Source organism: Marmota flaviventris, chromosome 5 (assembly GCF_047511675.1).
Source record: "Marmota flaviventris isolate mMarFla1 chromosome 5, mMarFla1.hap1, whole genome shotgun sequence".
In the NCBI taxonomy this organism is placed as follows: domain Eukaryota; kingdom Metazoa; phylum Chordata; class Mammalia; order Rodentia; family Sciuridae; genus Marmota; species Marmota flaviventris.
The window spans coordinates 42778402-42794084 of record NC_092502.1 but is presented as its reverse complement, the minus strand read 5'-3'; the positions used below and the strand labels follow the sequence as shown (position 1 = coordinate 42794084).

The 15683-nt window shown below is 46.4% G+C and overlaps 1 protein-coding gene across 2 annotated transcripts in view; it reads left to right on the top strand.

Moving 5' to 3' along the window:
- Positions 1-10207, top strand: part of Klhl3 (kelch like family member 3) — an 88076-nt gene extending 77869 nt beyond the window's left edge. For both annotated transcript variants that reach the window (XM_027941128.3, XM_071611838.1), the window contains 4 exons: positions 899-1027; positions 4208-4348; positions 6220-6363; positions 10127-10207. In XM_027941128.3, coding sequence (XP_027796929.2) covers positions 899-1027; positions 4208-4348; positions 6220-6363; positions 10127-10155 — 443 coding nt within the window. In that variant the 3' untranslated portion in view covers positions 10156-10207. The remainder of the gene's footprint in view (positions 1-898; positions 1028-4207; positions 4349-6219; positions 6364-10126) is intronic.
- The last annotated feature ends 5476 nt before the right edge of the window (positions 10208-15683 follow it).

The window sequence follows — 15683 nt, the reverse complement described above, 5'->3', positions numbered from 1 at the left end:
TACTCAGCCTATAGCTGGTTTTCAACATCCTTGTTCTGTAACTCATGCTCCCCGCCCCCCAAGATCAGGTGAAGTAGGGTCACTTCCTCTCCCCTACAGAAAGGGCTGTCCCATCGCATTCTAAGACTAAATATTAAATCCAAAAGGTTCAAATCTCTGTTGTCAAGCAGCTAGAATACCAATTTTCTGCTCCTTTGTCCCATCTTGCTCCTAGTCCCCAGCCCCAGGAAGAAATGATGCTATTGGGTAATGGCTTTGTGGTATTTTTATTTTAAAAATAGATGATGGTGCTTCAGGGCCCTCATGCATGGCTTGGAGCTCCCAGCTTTGTCTGCACAAAAGTCCAGCCACCTCAGCCCAGAATCTACATAGAGCACTCCACACACAAGCTCTGCCTGTGGAAATACGGAAAGAACAGAAACAGTGGCTATGTGCTCGAGTCTGGGCTCTCACTGAAGAAGATTTTTCCACATTTATCCCATCTGTTATTGGAAGCCGTTAGCCAGATGGTTAGCCTGCCTGGTAATAGCCGAGAGCCCTCCAGCTCTCCATCTATCCAGTACAGGTGCTCTGTTCTAGAGAAGCATTAACCTAATTCACCAGCAAGAATGTGTTGAGCCTGGTGGTGCCAAGTCATAGCTTCAACTGGGTCTTTGGAGTTCTTATTTAGAACGAGGTTCAGAATTGCTTCTAGAGAGCTCAGGACTTAGGAGCAAGTAGAAGGCAGAAATGTGAAGATGGTTTCCCCTATTGGGGACATAAGCCTGCATTCCTCTGGAGGAAGGGGGCCCAGCAGTCTAAAGTAAGAGTGCCCTATGGGTTAAAGGTGGGCGTCAGCCAAGCTTCGGTGCCCTGCTAGCGTCCCTGGCACCATCCTCATCCTCTTTGTCTGTTCCAGGGAAGCTTTATGCCGTTGGGGGTTATGATGGGGCCTCCCGCCAGTGTCTGAGCACCGTGGAGCAGTACAACCCAGCGACCAACGAGTGGACATATGTGGCTGACATGAGCACCCGCCGCAGTGGTGCAGGTAGGGGAGTCTCAGGGTGCAGACTGGCTGCTTGGCGCACAGCCAGGTCTGGAGCCCAGTGACATAACCTTACATTTTAGTTTACTTTTCTTCTTTTTTTCCTTCTACTGTATATAATCCCATTAGCACCTTTGCAGCTACAGTGCTTGTAAGTGCACCTTTCCCAGAGATCCTTTTGCTAGAGAGTGGAAGAAATAATGTTCTTTATCATCACCCTGTTTGTATGGAGGGTCTATATCTCCTCAAAGTGAAGGCTTACTAGGGACCAGGCACTGTCCTAATAGGCCCTTTCTGTGCCTCAGTATTATATTTAATCAGCGTAACCCTGAACGGCAGATACAATATTGGTTATATTACAATATTGATAATATTGATTCCACTTACCAGATTTTGGAAGTAAGTCTACTAAGGGTTGAATAATTTGTCCAAGGTCATAAAACTAGTAATTGCCAAAGTTGGAATTCTCTCTCCAGAGTTGTCTTTTAACCCCTAGATTAATCACGAGAGGCTCATTCCTGTGAGGTAGTAGGACAAGCGCCCAGACTTTAGTGGACACAGCCCAGCCTGCCTGTCTGAAATCCCTGTCTTGAGGTTGGAAGTCTTCACATCCGGAAATAATCCTGTGTCCCTCCCTCATCCCCTCTTTGCCTCACATCTACCCCCTTCCAACATGGGAAGAGAATGACTTCCAAGTGGTTTTCTACTAGTGCTTCTGTGATCCTTTGGGCTGTTTCAGGAGCTGTGGCAGTAGTCCCTCTTTCCCTGCTTGGTCTCTCCATGTTCCTAGAGGCCCCAGGAAAAGGACTGGGGGTAGGCAGAGTCCATGGATGCAGTTCCTCTGGTGTGTGGCTACTGATTCCCAGCCACAACTCAAAGTAACCATCTGTTACCCCTCCTCCGCCTCTCTCTCCCCTCTTTCCCCACCCGCTCTGGCTCTGGTATGTTCCTGTTTGGAGTGCTATTTTCAGGAGCTTGCCTCTGCTGATCCTGATAGGTCAGCCCTTCCTGAGTGTGGAGCAGATGCCTGGCAGTTAGGAAACTTGGGCTTCAGTGCTGGGTCTGTTCTAACTTGCTCTGTGACCTTGGATAAGACCTCCTCCATTTCTGATCTTCAGTTTCTCAGATATGAAATGAGTGGGTTGGAGCAGATGTTCCTTAAGGACCAGTTCAACTCACAGATCCCATGATTCTTCCCTTCCGTAAAACTCCTGTAGTAACTTAGGTTTTTTAGTGTCCATACGTTATACTTCCTAGAAGTCCTCTCCTGTTCTCCAGGCATGAGAGCAGGTGCACAAGGCTCACGCATGTATGAACAGCTCAGAAGAGCGGGTTATGCACACTGACCTGCTGGGCTGTTCTGAGGAAGCTCCCCAGGGGAAAGTGTGCTGAGGCAAATCTGCTGAAACTAGGACTTCTCACCTGCCTCTGAAAGTTCACGCTCATCCATGTGGATGAAGTAACCTTTGTCTGTAAGCTGCTTAGAAGGTTACTGTTGAGTGGATGTTACTAAGCCCTGATACTGCCTTTTAAACCTAGGTAAAAGACCCAGGATTATGTCATCCCAATACCTTTGTCCCTAGGAGACACAGTGACCTTGACTTAGGGAATGAACTCTTTCCTCAGATTATTGTCGCCCTGGCTGCTTCACCCCTGGCAAGTCTCACCCCCTACTTGGGAACCCACATACTTGTCTTAGGGGTGTTTTTTGGTGGCTGAGGGCCCAGAGACCAAAGGCCCTATCTTCCAGGTGCCTGAGACCCTTGGAGGTACCCAGGCTGGGCTCTAGATACAGGAAACCTCTGCATCTGAGTTCATGGATCAGGCCGCCCAGAGTGCCTGGAAGGCTGCTTCCTTCCTCAGCAGGGTGTGGGCAACACCAGAGGATATTTAGGGGAAAGGAGGCCATCTCAGGGTTCCAGGGGTAGCAGTTCTTGCCCACCTTGGAGGAAGGGAAGGTAGAGCTTAGGAACCCAGTTGACTTACTAGGCCTGCATCCATTAGCTAGCCATCGCCGGAACAACAGCTCCATCTGCTGTTAGTTTAGGGCAATTGCTAGGAACCACTAGTTTGCTAACCTAATTGCTGAAGGGAATTTTACACACTTTGTCATTCAAATGTCCGCTGAGGACTTAAACTACCTGGCACAGGGAACGAGGCAAGGATAAGACAGTTCTCTGTCCATATGAAGTTTGTGTTTTACAAATTTAGTTCTTGAATTTGAAACCTGGCTGCACATCCTAATTACCCGTGGAACTTTTCCAGGCTCTTGACCAGTGTGTCTGGGAGCGAAGCCCTAGAACCTACCTTCTCAGAAATCCCCCAGCTGTTGGAGATGCAGCCTGTCCACCGAGGGGAGTAGTCCACAGGCATTTCTGACTCATTCCATCCCCCTTCTTTCATAAATGGGAAAACTGAGGCCCAGAAAGGGAAGGATCACCCAATGGAGGAATTAGAGGCAGGTCTAGAACCCAGGTGTCCCAGTCACCAGGCCAGTTGCTCTTTCTAGGTGCCACCACCCTCCTTTATTGATTTTTGTCTCCTTGACTTGTATTAAAGGATTTTAAAAGGCTGCACTGAAGCTTGTAAATGATGCCTCAGGCTGGCCAGCTCAGTGCCTGGTCTAATGCCCTCTGGCATCCAGGAGAGAAGTGGGCAGAAAAACAGCTTCCGCTCAAGACTTTGAGGGAGGTCTCTTTGGTAATGATCTTAGCACACTTACTGCATGGCTAGTTTCAATTTTTAACCCTTTGACTCGATTATTACAATGCTGAGTAATGCAACAGTTTTGGAAGGCAAGGCATTATAGGTAGGCAAAAAAGAAAGAAATGTGATTTTACTCCCCAGAAATAACTACTTTGAATGTTTGGGTGAATTTCAGTCTTTTTTTTTTTTTTTTGCTTTTTACCTACCACATATGAATATGCATATATTTATGTTTTTAAAACAGGAATGGGGTCATATTTGCCATATATTTCAACATTTCCACTTTGGCAATCTCTTGAGGAGGCGGGAAGGGTATCATTGTATCTGTTTTACAGATGAGAACACTGAAGTCCAGGGAGATAAAACAGCACTCCCCAAGTCACCTGCTGGTGGTGACCATCTGGGGCTGGACATCAGGCCTCATGGTGTCTGGTTCCTGTAGCCAGCCTAAGGCCGGGACACCGCTCTGCCTTTCAGGGGTTGGGGTGCTCAGCGGACAGCTGTATGCCACAGGCGGTCATGATGGGCCCTTGGTGAGGAAGAGTGTTGAAGTTTACGATCCTGGAACAAACACCTGGAAGCAGGTGGCGGATATGAACATGTGCCGACGCAATGCAGGTAATGGGACGTGGGAGTCCCGGGCTTCTTCGCTCTGCACGTAACAGCTCTCCATGAGAGGAAGAGGGGAGAGATTCTCAGCATCTCAAGCTGAGCTTGAACACTGAATAAGGAGGGAGTATCCATCTGCTGGGCAGGCTCTAGGTGAGGGGCGGGGAGAGCTCAGGACACAAAATACTTGCCACAGGTCTCTGCATTTAGATGCACAAGGGTCGTCATCCCCCTCGTCCCCCCATGAAAGGTGATTATTTTACTGCATGCAGTTTGACACAGACCCATAAAAAAACCTCTGACTGTCACCAGTGCCCCTGCCCAATGGCTTAAGTGCAGCACTGTGTGGACATGGGCCAGACAAGCACTTGGCCCCGTCCCTTCATTGCTTTTGCCTGGCTAGGCGACTCTCACTTTTACCTGAATCCAGTCTCCTTCCTTACATGGAGAGCTGGACCCTTGACTGTTCTCCAGGAGAACCTCTTCCTTTATTCCCTTCTTCGTATTTCCTGTGTCTCTTGTCCTTTCTTTCCCTTCCCCTGTTCCTTCCCTAGGGGGTTTAGATGTGTATCTCCCGGAGCCTGAGAGTCCTGTCAAGCTATTTCCTTTTGGAGTTTTGTCCTTTTGGTCATGCCTCTGTGCTTTGGGAAAGCATCAGCTGAGCCCACCCTCCCAGGCTGGAAAGACAAACAGGTTTTTTTCAGGCAGAATTATTACCTTCATTCTCATATTACCTGTTTGCTAAACCCATTTGTGGCTGACTTGTTGGAAGTATAAACGGAGGGGAAGTTTACTGATTTACTCATTGCCTGAGTCTGCTGTGATTTAACTTGGCATTTGACCTTAAGCCACATGAGCAGGGAATTACAGACCCTAAGGCAGGATCTGAACTCTGAGAAAAAGTTTAAATGTAAACAGGAGTATATGCAAATATTCACATATAGATATTTCTGTTAATAACAAATATGGAGTCACACTATAACACTGTTTTATAACTGCTTTTAAAAGCTCCCTTCACCATCTTTCATCAACATCCTATGATACACTGAATTTGTTTACATTATTTTCTTGTCTTAGAGTCTAAGTAGTAGTTTGGTTATTGTAAATGGTTCTTGTAGTTAAATCAATGCACATATTTAAAATTATTCTTATAATAAAAGGTGAAAAGTGGAATTTTGAGTCAGAGGGAGCACCTGTGCATTCAGGAAGGCGGTCCATTTTATTCTCTCACTAATATTTGAGAGTATCCTCACCAACGCTGATACCAACACTACTTTTTAGGGCATCATCTTAGTTATACGTTCTTAATCTTTAGTCCCCATTTCTTGAGACCTTGCCCCGCAACTGGCTTACTCTGAGATTAGGAGTAATCTAATCCCATTAAGTAATCCCATTAAGGATAGGAGGGGAGCCTGAACCCTGGGAATGGTGTGTGAGTTTAGAACCCTGTCTTGTGAAGGGGTTACAGACACTGCTATTAGCACCACACAGGGGAAGGCTTACAAGCAGAGAATTAGTAGCGTGTGTACAAAATCACTCAACTGTTTTGTTCTCCAGCTTGCGGGGCTGGGAGATCTATGTGCTGGGTGCTCAGTATTCATTGAGAGAACTCACAATGCTCTATCAGAAGGGATGGAGGAAACATCTGAGGGACTGTGTGGTAGTGAGAGAAATAACTGTTAGGATAGGGGATCCTCAGAGCCTAGGAGTGGCTGTTGGCAGCATGTGCCGCCTCTGAGCAAACCCAGACCTGCAGAGCTGGATCTCCGTGGTCCCACCATGTGTGAGGGAATGAGCCTCCAGGGCAGCCAGCATGCATCTGCTGCAGATCCAGGTCTTTGGTGCCCTAATGTCTCTGGTGACTTCTGTTTGACTCCCAGGGGTCTGTGCAGTGAATGGGCTCCTGTATGTGGTTGGAGGAGACGATGGATCCTGCAACCTGGCTTCAGTGGAGTACTACAATCCTGTCACGGACAAGTGGACACTGCTACCAACCAACATGAGTACTGGCCGGAGCTATGCAGGTCTGTGTTCCAGCTCCACCCACCCTGGGCTGGGGAGGGGAGGAGAAGATGTGAGCTTGCTTAACTTGGGACTGAGTGCCTCCTCCTGGGGTGGCAGGTAATTGTCACATTGTTACTACTCCTTCACTCTGTGCCCAGGAAAGATGCTGATAATTAGCCTGTCCCTTGTGAACCTGAATGTAGCTTTAGCATTCTTATTGTAGTGTTTCAGGGAGCTTCTTCCAAATGATCTGCGCTGCCACAAAACACTTTCAAGTTTCATTGCCATTCCTGGCTTATTTTGTACCAGGCTCCCAGGTGGCACAAGTACAGTTCTTGCTCTCTGGAAGTTGAGTTGGAAAGATAAGCCCTATCTGTACAGAACAGGGGAAATACAAGATGAAGTACACACAAGTTATGAGTGGAATGCCCTGTACATCTTTATTACCTGACAGGGTAATAAATTGAGAATTGGCAGGTTCGGGACCTCCACCTGGAGGAGATGGGCTCCATCAATCCTTAACAGTGGGTCACAATGACACAAAGAACTGCCCTTTGCTGGGAGCCCCTCTCTGTGCCATGGAGGGTGTGTGAGGTACAGTGTACACATTTACCCTCTTCTTTTCCATCCACCCTAAGGCTGAATGGGACTGTGTCCTTCCATTTTACAGATAATAAAACCGAGCTTTGAGAGTTTAACTTGGCAAAGGCCACAAAACTAACATATGGCAAAGTCAGAATTCAGTCTTGGGTTTGACTTCTACCCTGGCTCAGGATTGGGGTAAGAGGTCAGTAGGAATAATGGTAGGCTGAAGTGGAGTCTACCTATTTTTTGTGGAGTGTGTGTGGGGTTTGCTAAGGTACAGGGGCTGGGGAGACATCAGGGTTGATATTGTAAAAGTCCAGGTTCTTTGGGGAGGCAAGCAAATGTATAGCCACGATGTAGTCCAGCTCCTGAATCTGGTCTCCAGAAACTGGAATAGTTAGGCCAGACACTTACTTATTGAGCACACACAATGTACCAGATATTCATCCTGAATATTTATAAACATTTTCTCATTTATTCCTCATCTGGACTCCATTGGTATCAGGCAGGCTCCAAAGGGTTTTATCACATTCTTTTAGCACAAGGCTCCTATTGCAATGAACTTCTTTCACTTTTTTCCTCTTGTAGGGTTTTTTCTCACCTTATGAGAAAAAATTATGTTTTTTTGTTGTTGTTTTGTTTTAGCTAAATAGGAAAGATTTTAGAAGCATTTTGTTCCTAGAGCGATTCTGTTCCAATGGCTAATTATGAAAATCAGCACCATCACTTTCTTAAATTGTAGAGAGATGAGCAGGCTGTTTTCTAGGATAAGACTTTGAAACACTGGTGGGATCTCCCCTTGGCTCCACATGTGCCTTAATGAGAGGGGAGGGCTTCACTATGGCTGGTGAGAATTTCCTACATGTACTGAATATTTCATGTGCCTGTTTTCACTCTCTACCTACACCAGATGTAGGTGGGAAGCAGACAAACAATCATGTAATTTTGTGTTCAATCCCATTGCCCCATTGAGTCTTAAAGTCTGGGGACATTCTCAGAAAAGTAAAGATTCAGAGAGTTATTTATTGGAGTGTTAATTATTTAGCGAAAAACCAAGAACTACTTAATGTCTTTCATAAGGAAAATACTTAATCTTTGGGCTATTTTTTTCAGAAGTGTATTTTTAATGTCATGAGAAAATATTTGTGACAGGAGTTCAGTTAAAGGGGGCTGGGCAGTGTGTACCCTGTTCAGTCCTGTAGCTCTGCCTTGGGGCAGTGGTGGGCTTGAACAGGTACTGTGTCTGGGAATGGATAATGGAGTCAGATCTGAACTTGAATCCTGGCTCTGCCGCTAGCCCTGGGTCTCTGGACCAGGTATTCAGTCTGACTTAGCCTCTGTTGTATCACTTGTAAAATGGGAACAAAACTACACTGAGCCTCTGAGGGCTGTTGTGAGAATGAAATGGGATAATATGTGTACAGTGCTTTGCACAGCGCCTGCCTGGCACCGAACACCTCTCAGTAAACAAATGTGAAGCTAAGAAATAATCACTATGCAAATTAGAAGCTAGGAAATAATCCAAAAAGATAGTGGCAGTTGTTTTTGTGTGAAAGGCTGAAAGATTTTTTTCTTTGTGTTCTACATTTTCCATAATGAGAATATATTACTTTTATAATCAAAAGAGAATGCTTATATAAAAAAAGCAATACAGGAGCCTGCTTTAAAAAAATGTTACCTGCTGGGTGTGGTGGGCCTGCCTGTAATCCCAGCAGCTTGGGAGGCTGAGGTAGGAGGATTATAAGTTCAAAGCCAGCCTCAGCAGCTTAGTGAGGCTGTAAAGCAACTCAGCAAGACCCTGTCTCTAAATAAAATATAAAAAGGGCTGAGGATGTGCTCAGTGTTTAAGTGTCCCTAGGTTCAATCCTTGGTACAAAAAAAAAAAAAAAATCAAATCAAAAAACAAAAACTAGCTTATGAAAGAGTTGTCCAGGGTGGAGGTGAGATGTTGTCAAGGTCATATGGCATGCCTTTTTCCAGACTCAGGATTCTCTGCTTCCACGCATCTTTGTTGTACCATTATCCAGGAAAGGATGTTTTGGCAGAATCTCTCTTATGGGGTATCCTGGGCTTTCTTTTAGCAATGTTCTCTTCAACCAGAACATTTACAGTTGTGAGAAAATGTTAAAACAAGCCTCCCATAACCATCTTACCTGTAGACACTGTTTAAGTTAGCATTTTGTTTAGCAGCAGGTGCCAGAAAAACTGACAGACTGTTGCTTGTATAAGAAAGGAAGTGTATTTGTCTCAGGTAGGAAGAAATCCACAGTTTCACTGGTGACCCAGTCTGTCACTGAAGAACCAGGTATCTCCCTCCATTTTCTTTTGCCAGCTTTCTCATAGCTTGACCTTGCATAAGCATCCCAGGAAGGATGAGGACAAATCCAGGCTGCAACACTGGCTGACTTGCATTTACAATGTCATTGGCCTCAACTGGACCACCTGGCACTTCCAGCTGCAGAGTAGTCTGGGAATCTAAGCATGTAACTAGCTGGTGTCTGTGGCAGAGGACTTGGTCTACAGTGTCTTTCATGTAGCGTCAGTCTACTACGGTGAGATTGTAGGTCACACATGGATTCACCAAGTTGTACTCTTTCACCTTTTACCAAGTTAGGTGCTGAAAGAATTTAAAGAATTTAGCACTGGAAGAGCCTCTTGGTAAGATGACATTAAATAGTGTGGGAACTGGGTGTAAGGAGGTGACTGGACTTGGCTTAAGGCCACAGTGCAGGATGATAGGTGGCAGAGCTAGGGTTACATTCAATATTTTTTTTGCTTCCATTAAGTCAGTCTTCTGTTCTTCCTAATTCATTTCAGTGTCTTCTAAAATCAGACACAAATCATTTCTCTGTGGTGACACAGACACAGAGCTGTGCAGGGCCTCTGCATTCTCAATGAGGGTGCTGCCTGCAGATTAGCTGAGATGTCTCAGATCTGGATGATCTTTGTGATGGTGTAGGATGAGTCCACCCACCTGCAGTGTTTGAGGGACTGTGCCCGTGGGTTTAAATGTCTTGCCAGGACTTGGGTGTTAGAGTGGGAAATAGCTGAGTGCTGGGAGCCCAGGTTCACAAACCCTTTCATATTTGGATAAAAAGTGTACCCATTTCCCTCAGCTGTGACTTAGGCTGACTTCCCTGGGACTCTGAATAACTTTGGAGAAGCTAAGGTGATCACTTTCTTCCCCTTTCATGTTAGGTGTTGCTGTGATCCACAAGTCCTTGTGACCCAAACTCCCACTGCTAAGAGACGGAGGAAGGAGCAGGTGCTGCCTGTGACTGGGAGCCGCGGGACCGTAACGACTGGATTCAACTCACTGGGAGGGTCCGAGGTGGTGTGAGCAGCACCCTCTCCCACCGGTGCAGCCTCTCGCAGCGTGGACTCGGGTGACCCACCTCCCTCTCCCCCAAGGTGCTTTGGCCTCCACCCTGAGCAGCGGAGTTCCTGACAGCCTCAGCAGCACCTTTGGGCTTTTTTTCTTGTTTCTACAGGGACAACAGAGAACCGTGTGTGTGTGTGTGTGTGTGTGTGTGTGTGTGTGTGTAAAACATGGTGTTTCTCTCGGCTGGGGTGTGGGGATGTGTGATGTGTGATCGTCCCACTGGATTTCTTTACTACTGATCCCTTCACCATGCTAAAACTCAAAATCACAGAAACCTCTCTTCTGGATTTGTCCCATGGAAACCCCAAGACTGCCATAGCTGCTGTCTTCTGGGGATCCACTTGGATAGGCTGGGCATGTCTAGGAGTAATCGGCCAGGGCAGGGCAGTCCTCTGACCGTACCTGTACAGGTGACTTGACTACTGTAGCTCTGGGCCTTTCTTGAAGCTGCCATGTCCTCTGGGTACCAGGCCAGGGAGCAAACAGAATCTGTGCTCCTCGCCAGACATTCTTCCTCAGGCTCTCCTCTGGGAAGGTGAGAATGGCCTAGTCTTCATATCTGGGCCTCTGATCTTTGATGTCATGGATTCTGGGTTTGGAAGATTTTGTGTCTCTTCCATAGGGAAAACAAATTCTTCAGAGAAGCCCAGGTATCACACTGGAGAAAAAAATATACAAGAAAAAAACAAAAATAAAAAACCAAAGTGGTAAGGATTCAATCCCTGCCCACAGTGGTCTCAGAAAGGGGTCTGACTTCTGGGTTTCCCAGGACAGGACAGCCCCCATGTATACTTATCATCTGGGTCTCATTATTCACAGCACCAAATTATACTGACAAGTGTTCTGATTTGGAGGATAAGTAACAGGTCACCCTTCCATCAAACCCAGAGATAGTTCTGTCCCTGTGTTGGCTGGGGTCATATGACTCGGATGGCCATGAAGGACTTCAAGGAGTATACCCACTGGTGTCAGCCCTTGGACTTTGTGACAAGGGTCAGGTCTGTCTCGTGCTTGTCTCCCTTTTCTTGTGCTCTCCTTCCAATTCAGGGTTTGTGCCTCAGCCTTCAGGACACCTTCCCTCTTTGCTTCCCTTGTGAGGGGGGAGATGGCAGTGGACCCTAGATTTGAGATCTCTTCCCAGGACACTTGCATTTTAAAAGAGGAGTTTGATGAGAGCTTTGCTAAGTCATTGGTCAGAATTATCAATGATAGAATTTCAAGCATCTGGAGTGGCATATTTGAGGGTGCAGGGGGTCATTTGTACTAAAAAACAAAACAAAACCTTGAAGCCATGCAGTTTCCAAGCTAGAAAACTATTCATGTTGGAATTGTGACATTGACGTTTTGTGTCTTGAATAGTCTCACACTTTAGGAGCTGGGTTAACCTTTCCTGATGTCCAGGTAGTATATTTATTGTGCACTCCTGTACAACACTCCTGTAGTTGAAATTTCTCTTCCCAGTATTTAGCAAGTGTTATTTCAGTGAGATGTTTGGAGAGCATCAAGGTACCCAGGAGATTTTATAGCCTTGGTAAGAGGATATTTTAGTACAGCTTGGGTGGAACTAGAAGATGTTTCCCGAGGAATCAAGGCATGCTTGAGTTAGGTGCTCTGGTCTTACCCAGCAGGGATTTGTCTCACAGCAGGGATGGCTGTGATTTTCAGAGCTCTGCCTATCCCTGGGTTGGAAGTTGATAGAATAAGCTTTTTATTCCAAATGTCCTTCCTCTCTCTCCAAAGAAGTTCTAGAACTTGTTTGGGGGACGGTACGTGTAGTAAGAATGAGGTTGAGGTATGCTGTTCACACAAGCCCTCCAATCAGAAGAGAGGCGAATTCCCATCCCCTCTCCCACCACCAAGAAGCTAGACATTTGTGCTTACATGGGGAAGGCTAGTTTTTGTGTGTCATCTTCCCAGAAAGATCCCTCCCCTGAAAGCTAGTCAGCTGTGTTTTCTGCCTTTGGGTTTTTCGCTGTTGGCCCCACCTGGCATCTCCCTGCCTAGGAGGCGCTGTCCCTGCTGGCAGTGCTGCTGAGGCGTGTTTATTTCATCCTCATGCATCCTTTCTCATGGGGACTAGGACACTGGCATGTCACTACCAAAAAGCCACTCTTCTGTGGCTGCCCACAGATGCCATCCTGAAACTGCTGTCTCTTTATCCCCAGGTATTATTCTTTCCCCACAGTGGATACATCAGACTGACTTTAAGTCAGTGCAGGTCACATGGTACGTGACATCTCCCCCTTCCCACCCCCATTGGGGTGGCCACTACTGCTTGCAAAAGCGGCTTTGCCAGTGGCATATCTGGAATCTGATTGCGGTGGGGAAATGGAATTGAGGCCCAAGGTTAGAAGCAGCTTAGACGCCACTTGGATACTGATTTGGACAGTGTAGAAATCAGCTTGTGAATTCCAAAGTTATTTCTCTTAAGTACCCAATGGCATCTCTTCATCTCAAAAGTTGCAGTATTATGCAAATGAAGTGACCTCATTTTCTGCTATGCAATAAGAATACTTAATTCTATTTCATGACAAGCCAGTTGCAATATCCCCTCAGATGCTTTCTGAGCTGTCTTACTTTGGTATCTGTTGTGTAATGTTTGTATATTTCTGAGCCAGATCCTTTCAAAGATTGTCTTTTTATAAAATTGAAGCTATAGCTTTCAGGCTAAAATTTTAATGTAGATATTTTTATAAGATCATTTTTCAAATATCTGACTTGCTTTTTATTGTCCACCATGATGAAATGTTATGTTCTGTACTTCATTCAGTCTCACACACAATCTGTACCTGTTGCTGTCTTCCCTTTGTTTCTCCTCCTCCTCAAACAGATTTTCAGGAGCTCCAGGTAGATGGGCCTCCATTTTTATACCATATTCAAGGGAAACTGTTAAATTTAAATGCAACTGGGCTGGGATGTTGCTCAGTAGAGTGCTTGCCTAGCATGCATGAGCCCCTGAGTTCAATCCCCGGCACCAAGGGGTGGGGGGAAAAGAAACTGCAGTCACTGGTGTTTCTTAAATTGCTAGGGCCTAATGTTAAGCTTAACTTAGCACTTACCCAACTATACTGCTTGTCTGTCTGTCTGTCTGTCTAGCTGTTGTTTTGGAGTCTGCTTCCTGAGGGGTGAGGCTGGGTTGGCCCACCTCTTGTAGCTCTTACTGTCTGGTACTGAGCCTGGCCCACGGGCATGGAACAACTGCAGAGTGTGGCCTGCCCGGCAGCCCACACTCTTTGAGTTTTCTGGGTCCAGCAGACCATTCCTCATTCTGTTCTGTTCTCTTATTCTTCTGAAACTTCCAGGACCTAAGGTATTTGCTGCCAGGTCTTTTTTGGAAGCATCTGTCCCTGTCTCACCTGGAGGGGTCCACCATGGTCCCTGAGAAGAACGTGTTCAGCACGCGCTCTGCAGATGCTCACGCTACACTTGGGACTTATCTCCCGAGCTGTGTCTCCACTCCAGGCTCTGTTTTGTGTATTTATCTAACATAGCCTCATGGTTTTTTTTTAAACATTTATTTGTATTGTTGTTGGGACAGGTGCCATTTAAATCACCTCCATGCTCCCCATTTGCACCTCGTTGGATCAAGTTGGGAGGCTGAGCACACTCATATTCCAGTTAGGTGGAGTTTTTGAGGCTCTGTTTGCCAGTAGAAGCAAGGAGGTTGGAATGTATATTTTTTAAGTGTTTGCACTATTTAGAGTCCTGAGCCCCTCGTATTCAGCTGTGTTGTGTATCTACTGACCAAGCAGGAGAGCGGCAGCACTTCCGGCATCTGGGAACAAAAGAGGCTTCTTCCAGGGTGGATAATCACAACCCCATGACCTTGTTCAACCTTTGTCTTGGGACTCAGTGACTGGGATGCACCATCAACTGGCAGGAACGCGTGGGACTATGGCATTTGCAGAAACAAATTGCCCTAGGGCTCTGTTCTTGCTTTTGGTTATGAGATTGTAAATCATTTCCCCCCTTTTCAGTGGCAATAAAGGACTCTTATTGGACTTTGTGTTTAATTTGTACATGATGTGTGAAATACTTTCTTTGAAAGAAAACTCAAGACACTGAATATGTATGTCTGTGTGGGCTCTTTGTCTCTGCTTGTCACAGGCAATCAACTGGATCACTGGCACCCTACACAACATATTGCACAGGTAAGGTCCTCGATCCGGTCTTCTCTGCATGAGTGTTAGGAACTATATATCTTGTAAAAGAACAATGTCACATGCTTGATCAGTTACAGTGATAGCTGGAGAAACATTTCCTCAAATGTATTATTTTAACAGGGAACTATGTTCTGGTTCCCCCATATTGTGTGTTTCACTTTAATAAACTAAACTATGCGAACCTTTCTTGGTATTTCCTTTCTATAGCCAAGCCTTCCACCACATCTCAAACATGAAAAAGACTTATTCCTGCATGTCTTCAGATTTAAAGATTTATCAGTTTAAGATCTGCTGGGCAGGGTCTGGGTTTTCTTGGTCTCTGTTGCCCGGTCCTGGCACAGACCCACAAGACCTTCTTTAATGAGGCCTAGACAGGACAGTTCCTCTGGGAGCTGCCAGGTGGTTTGGGCAATGGCCATGACTGGCAATCATTGGTAGTTGGGCCTGGAGGGGAAGGTGCCAGCTACACTGGGTACTACTTTGTGGGGGATGAGCCTCTTGTGAAGTAGATGTGGATGGTTGTCTCGGTTGTGACAGCAGTCCCAGGCCCCTTCAGATTGTTGGAGGCTCTGTATTTCAGGTGACAGATGGACTGCACAGAGGGCTCAGGCTCATCTGCATGCAGGAGAGACTCTAGGTGTGAGTGGGAGCCTCTCAGCCAGATTCCTCATATTTGGGGAGTGAATTTCATATACCAAAGGGCACAGCCCACTTGACTTAGTCTGCACCCCTGGTTCCCAGCACTTGGCCGGCATGCAGAAAACAGGAGGAGGGAGGACAGCCATGTGAGTGCGGCTCAGGCATGGTGGCTTCCTCTGCCCCACCTCCTCTCCCTTCCCTTGGCTGACCTGACCCTAGCCTCTGCTCTTTCACCCCTCCAAGGTGAACAGAAGGTGGGAGGCTCAGCCCAGTCCTGTGGGTAATGGGCAGGGGACTTTGTGTACCCACAGGGTAGAGGAGGGCCAGAGAGGAGAGTCCATTTATCTGTGGGGGTGTTGTGAGCAGTGGAGCAGACCCAGAAAGAACCAGCTAGCTCCTTGACCCATCCATCTGAGAATCACCGTAAGAGGGCTTGGGCTGCAGCTGTTTCAGTAATCATAGCAGCTATGTATTAGCATTATCATTAGTATTTACTGTGCATTTACCGTGTGCCAGGCCCTGTGCCGAGCACTTCAATTCCAGTTTATCACATACCTCATGGAAGCAGATG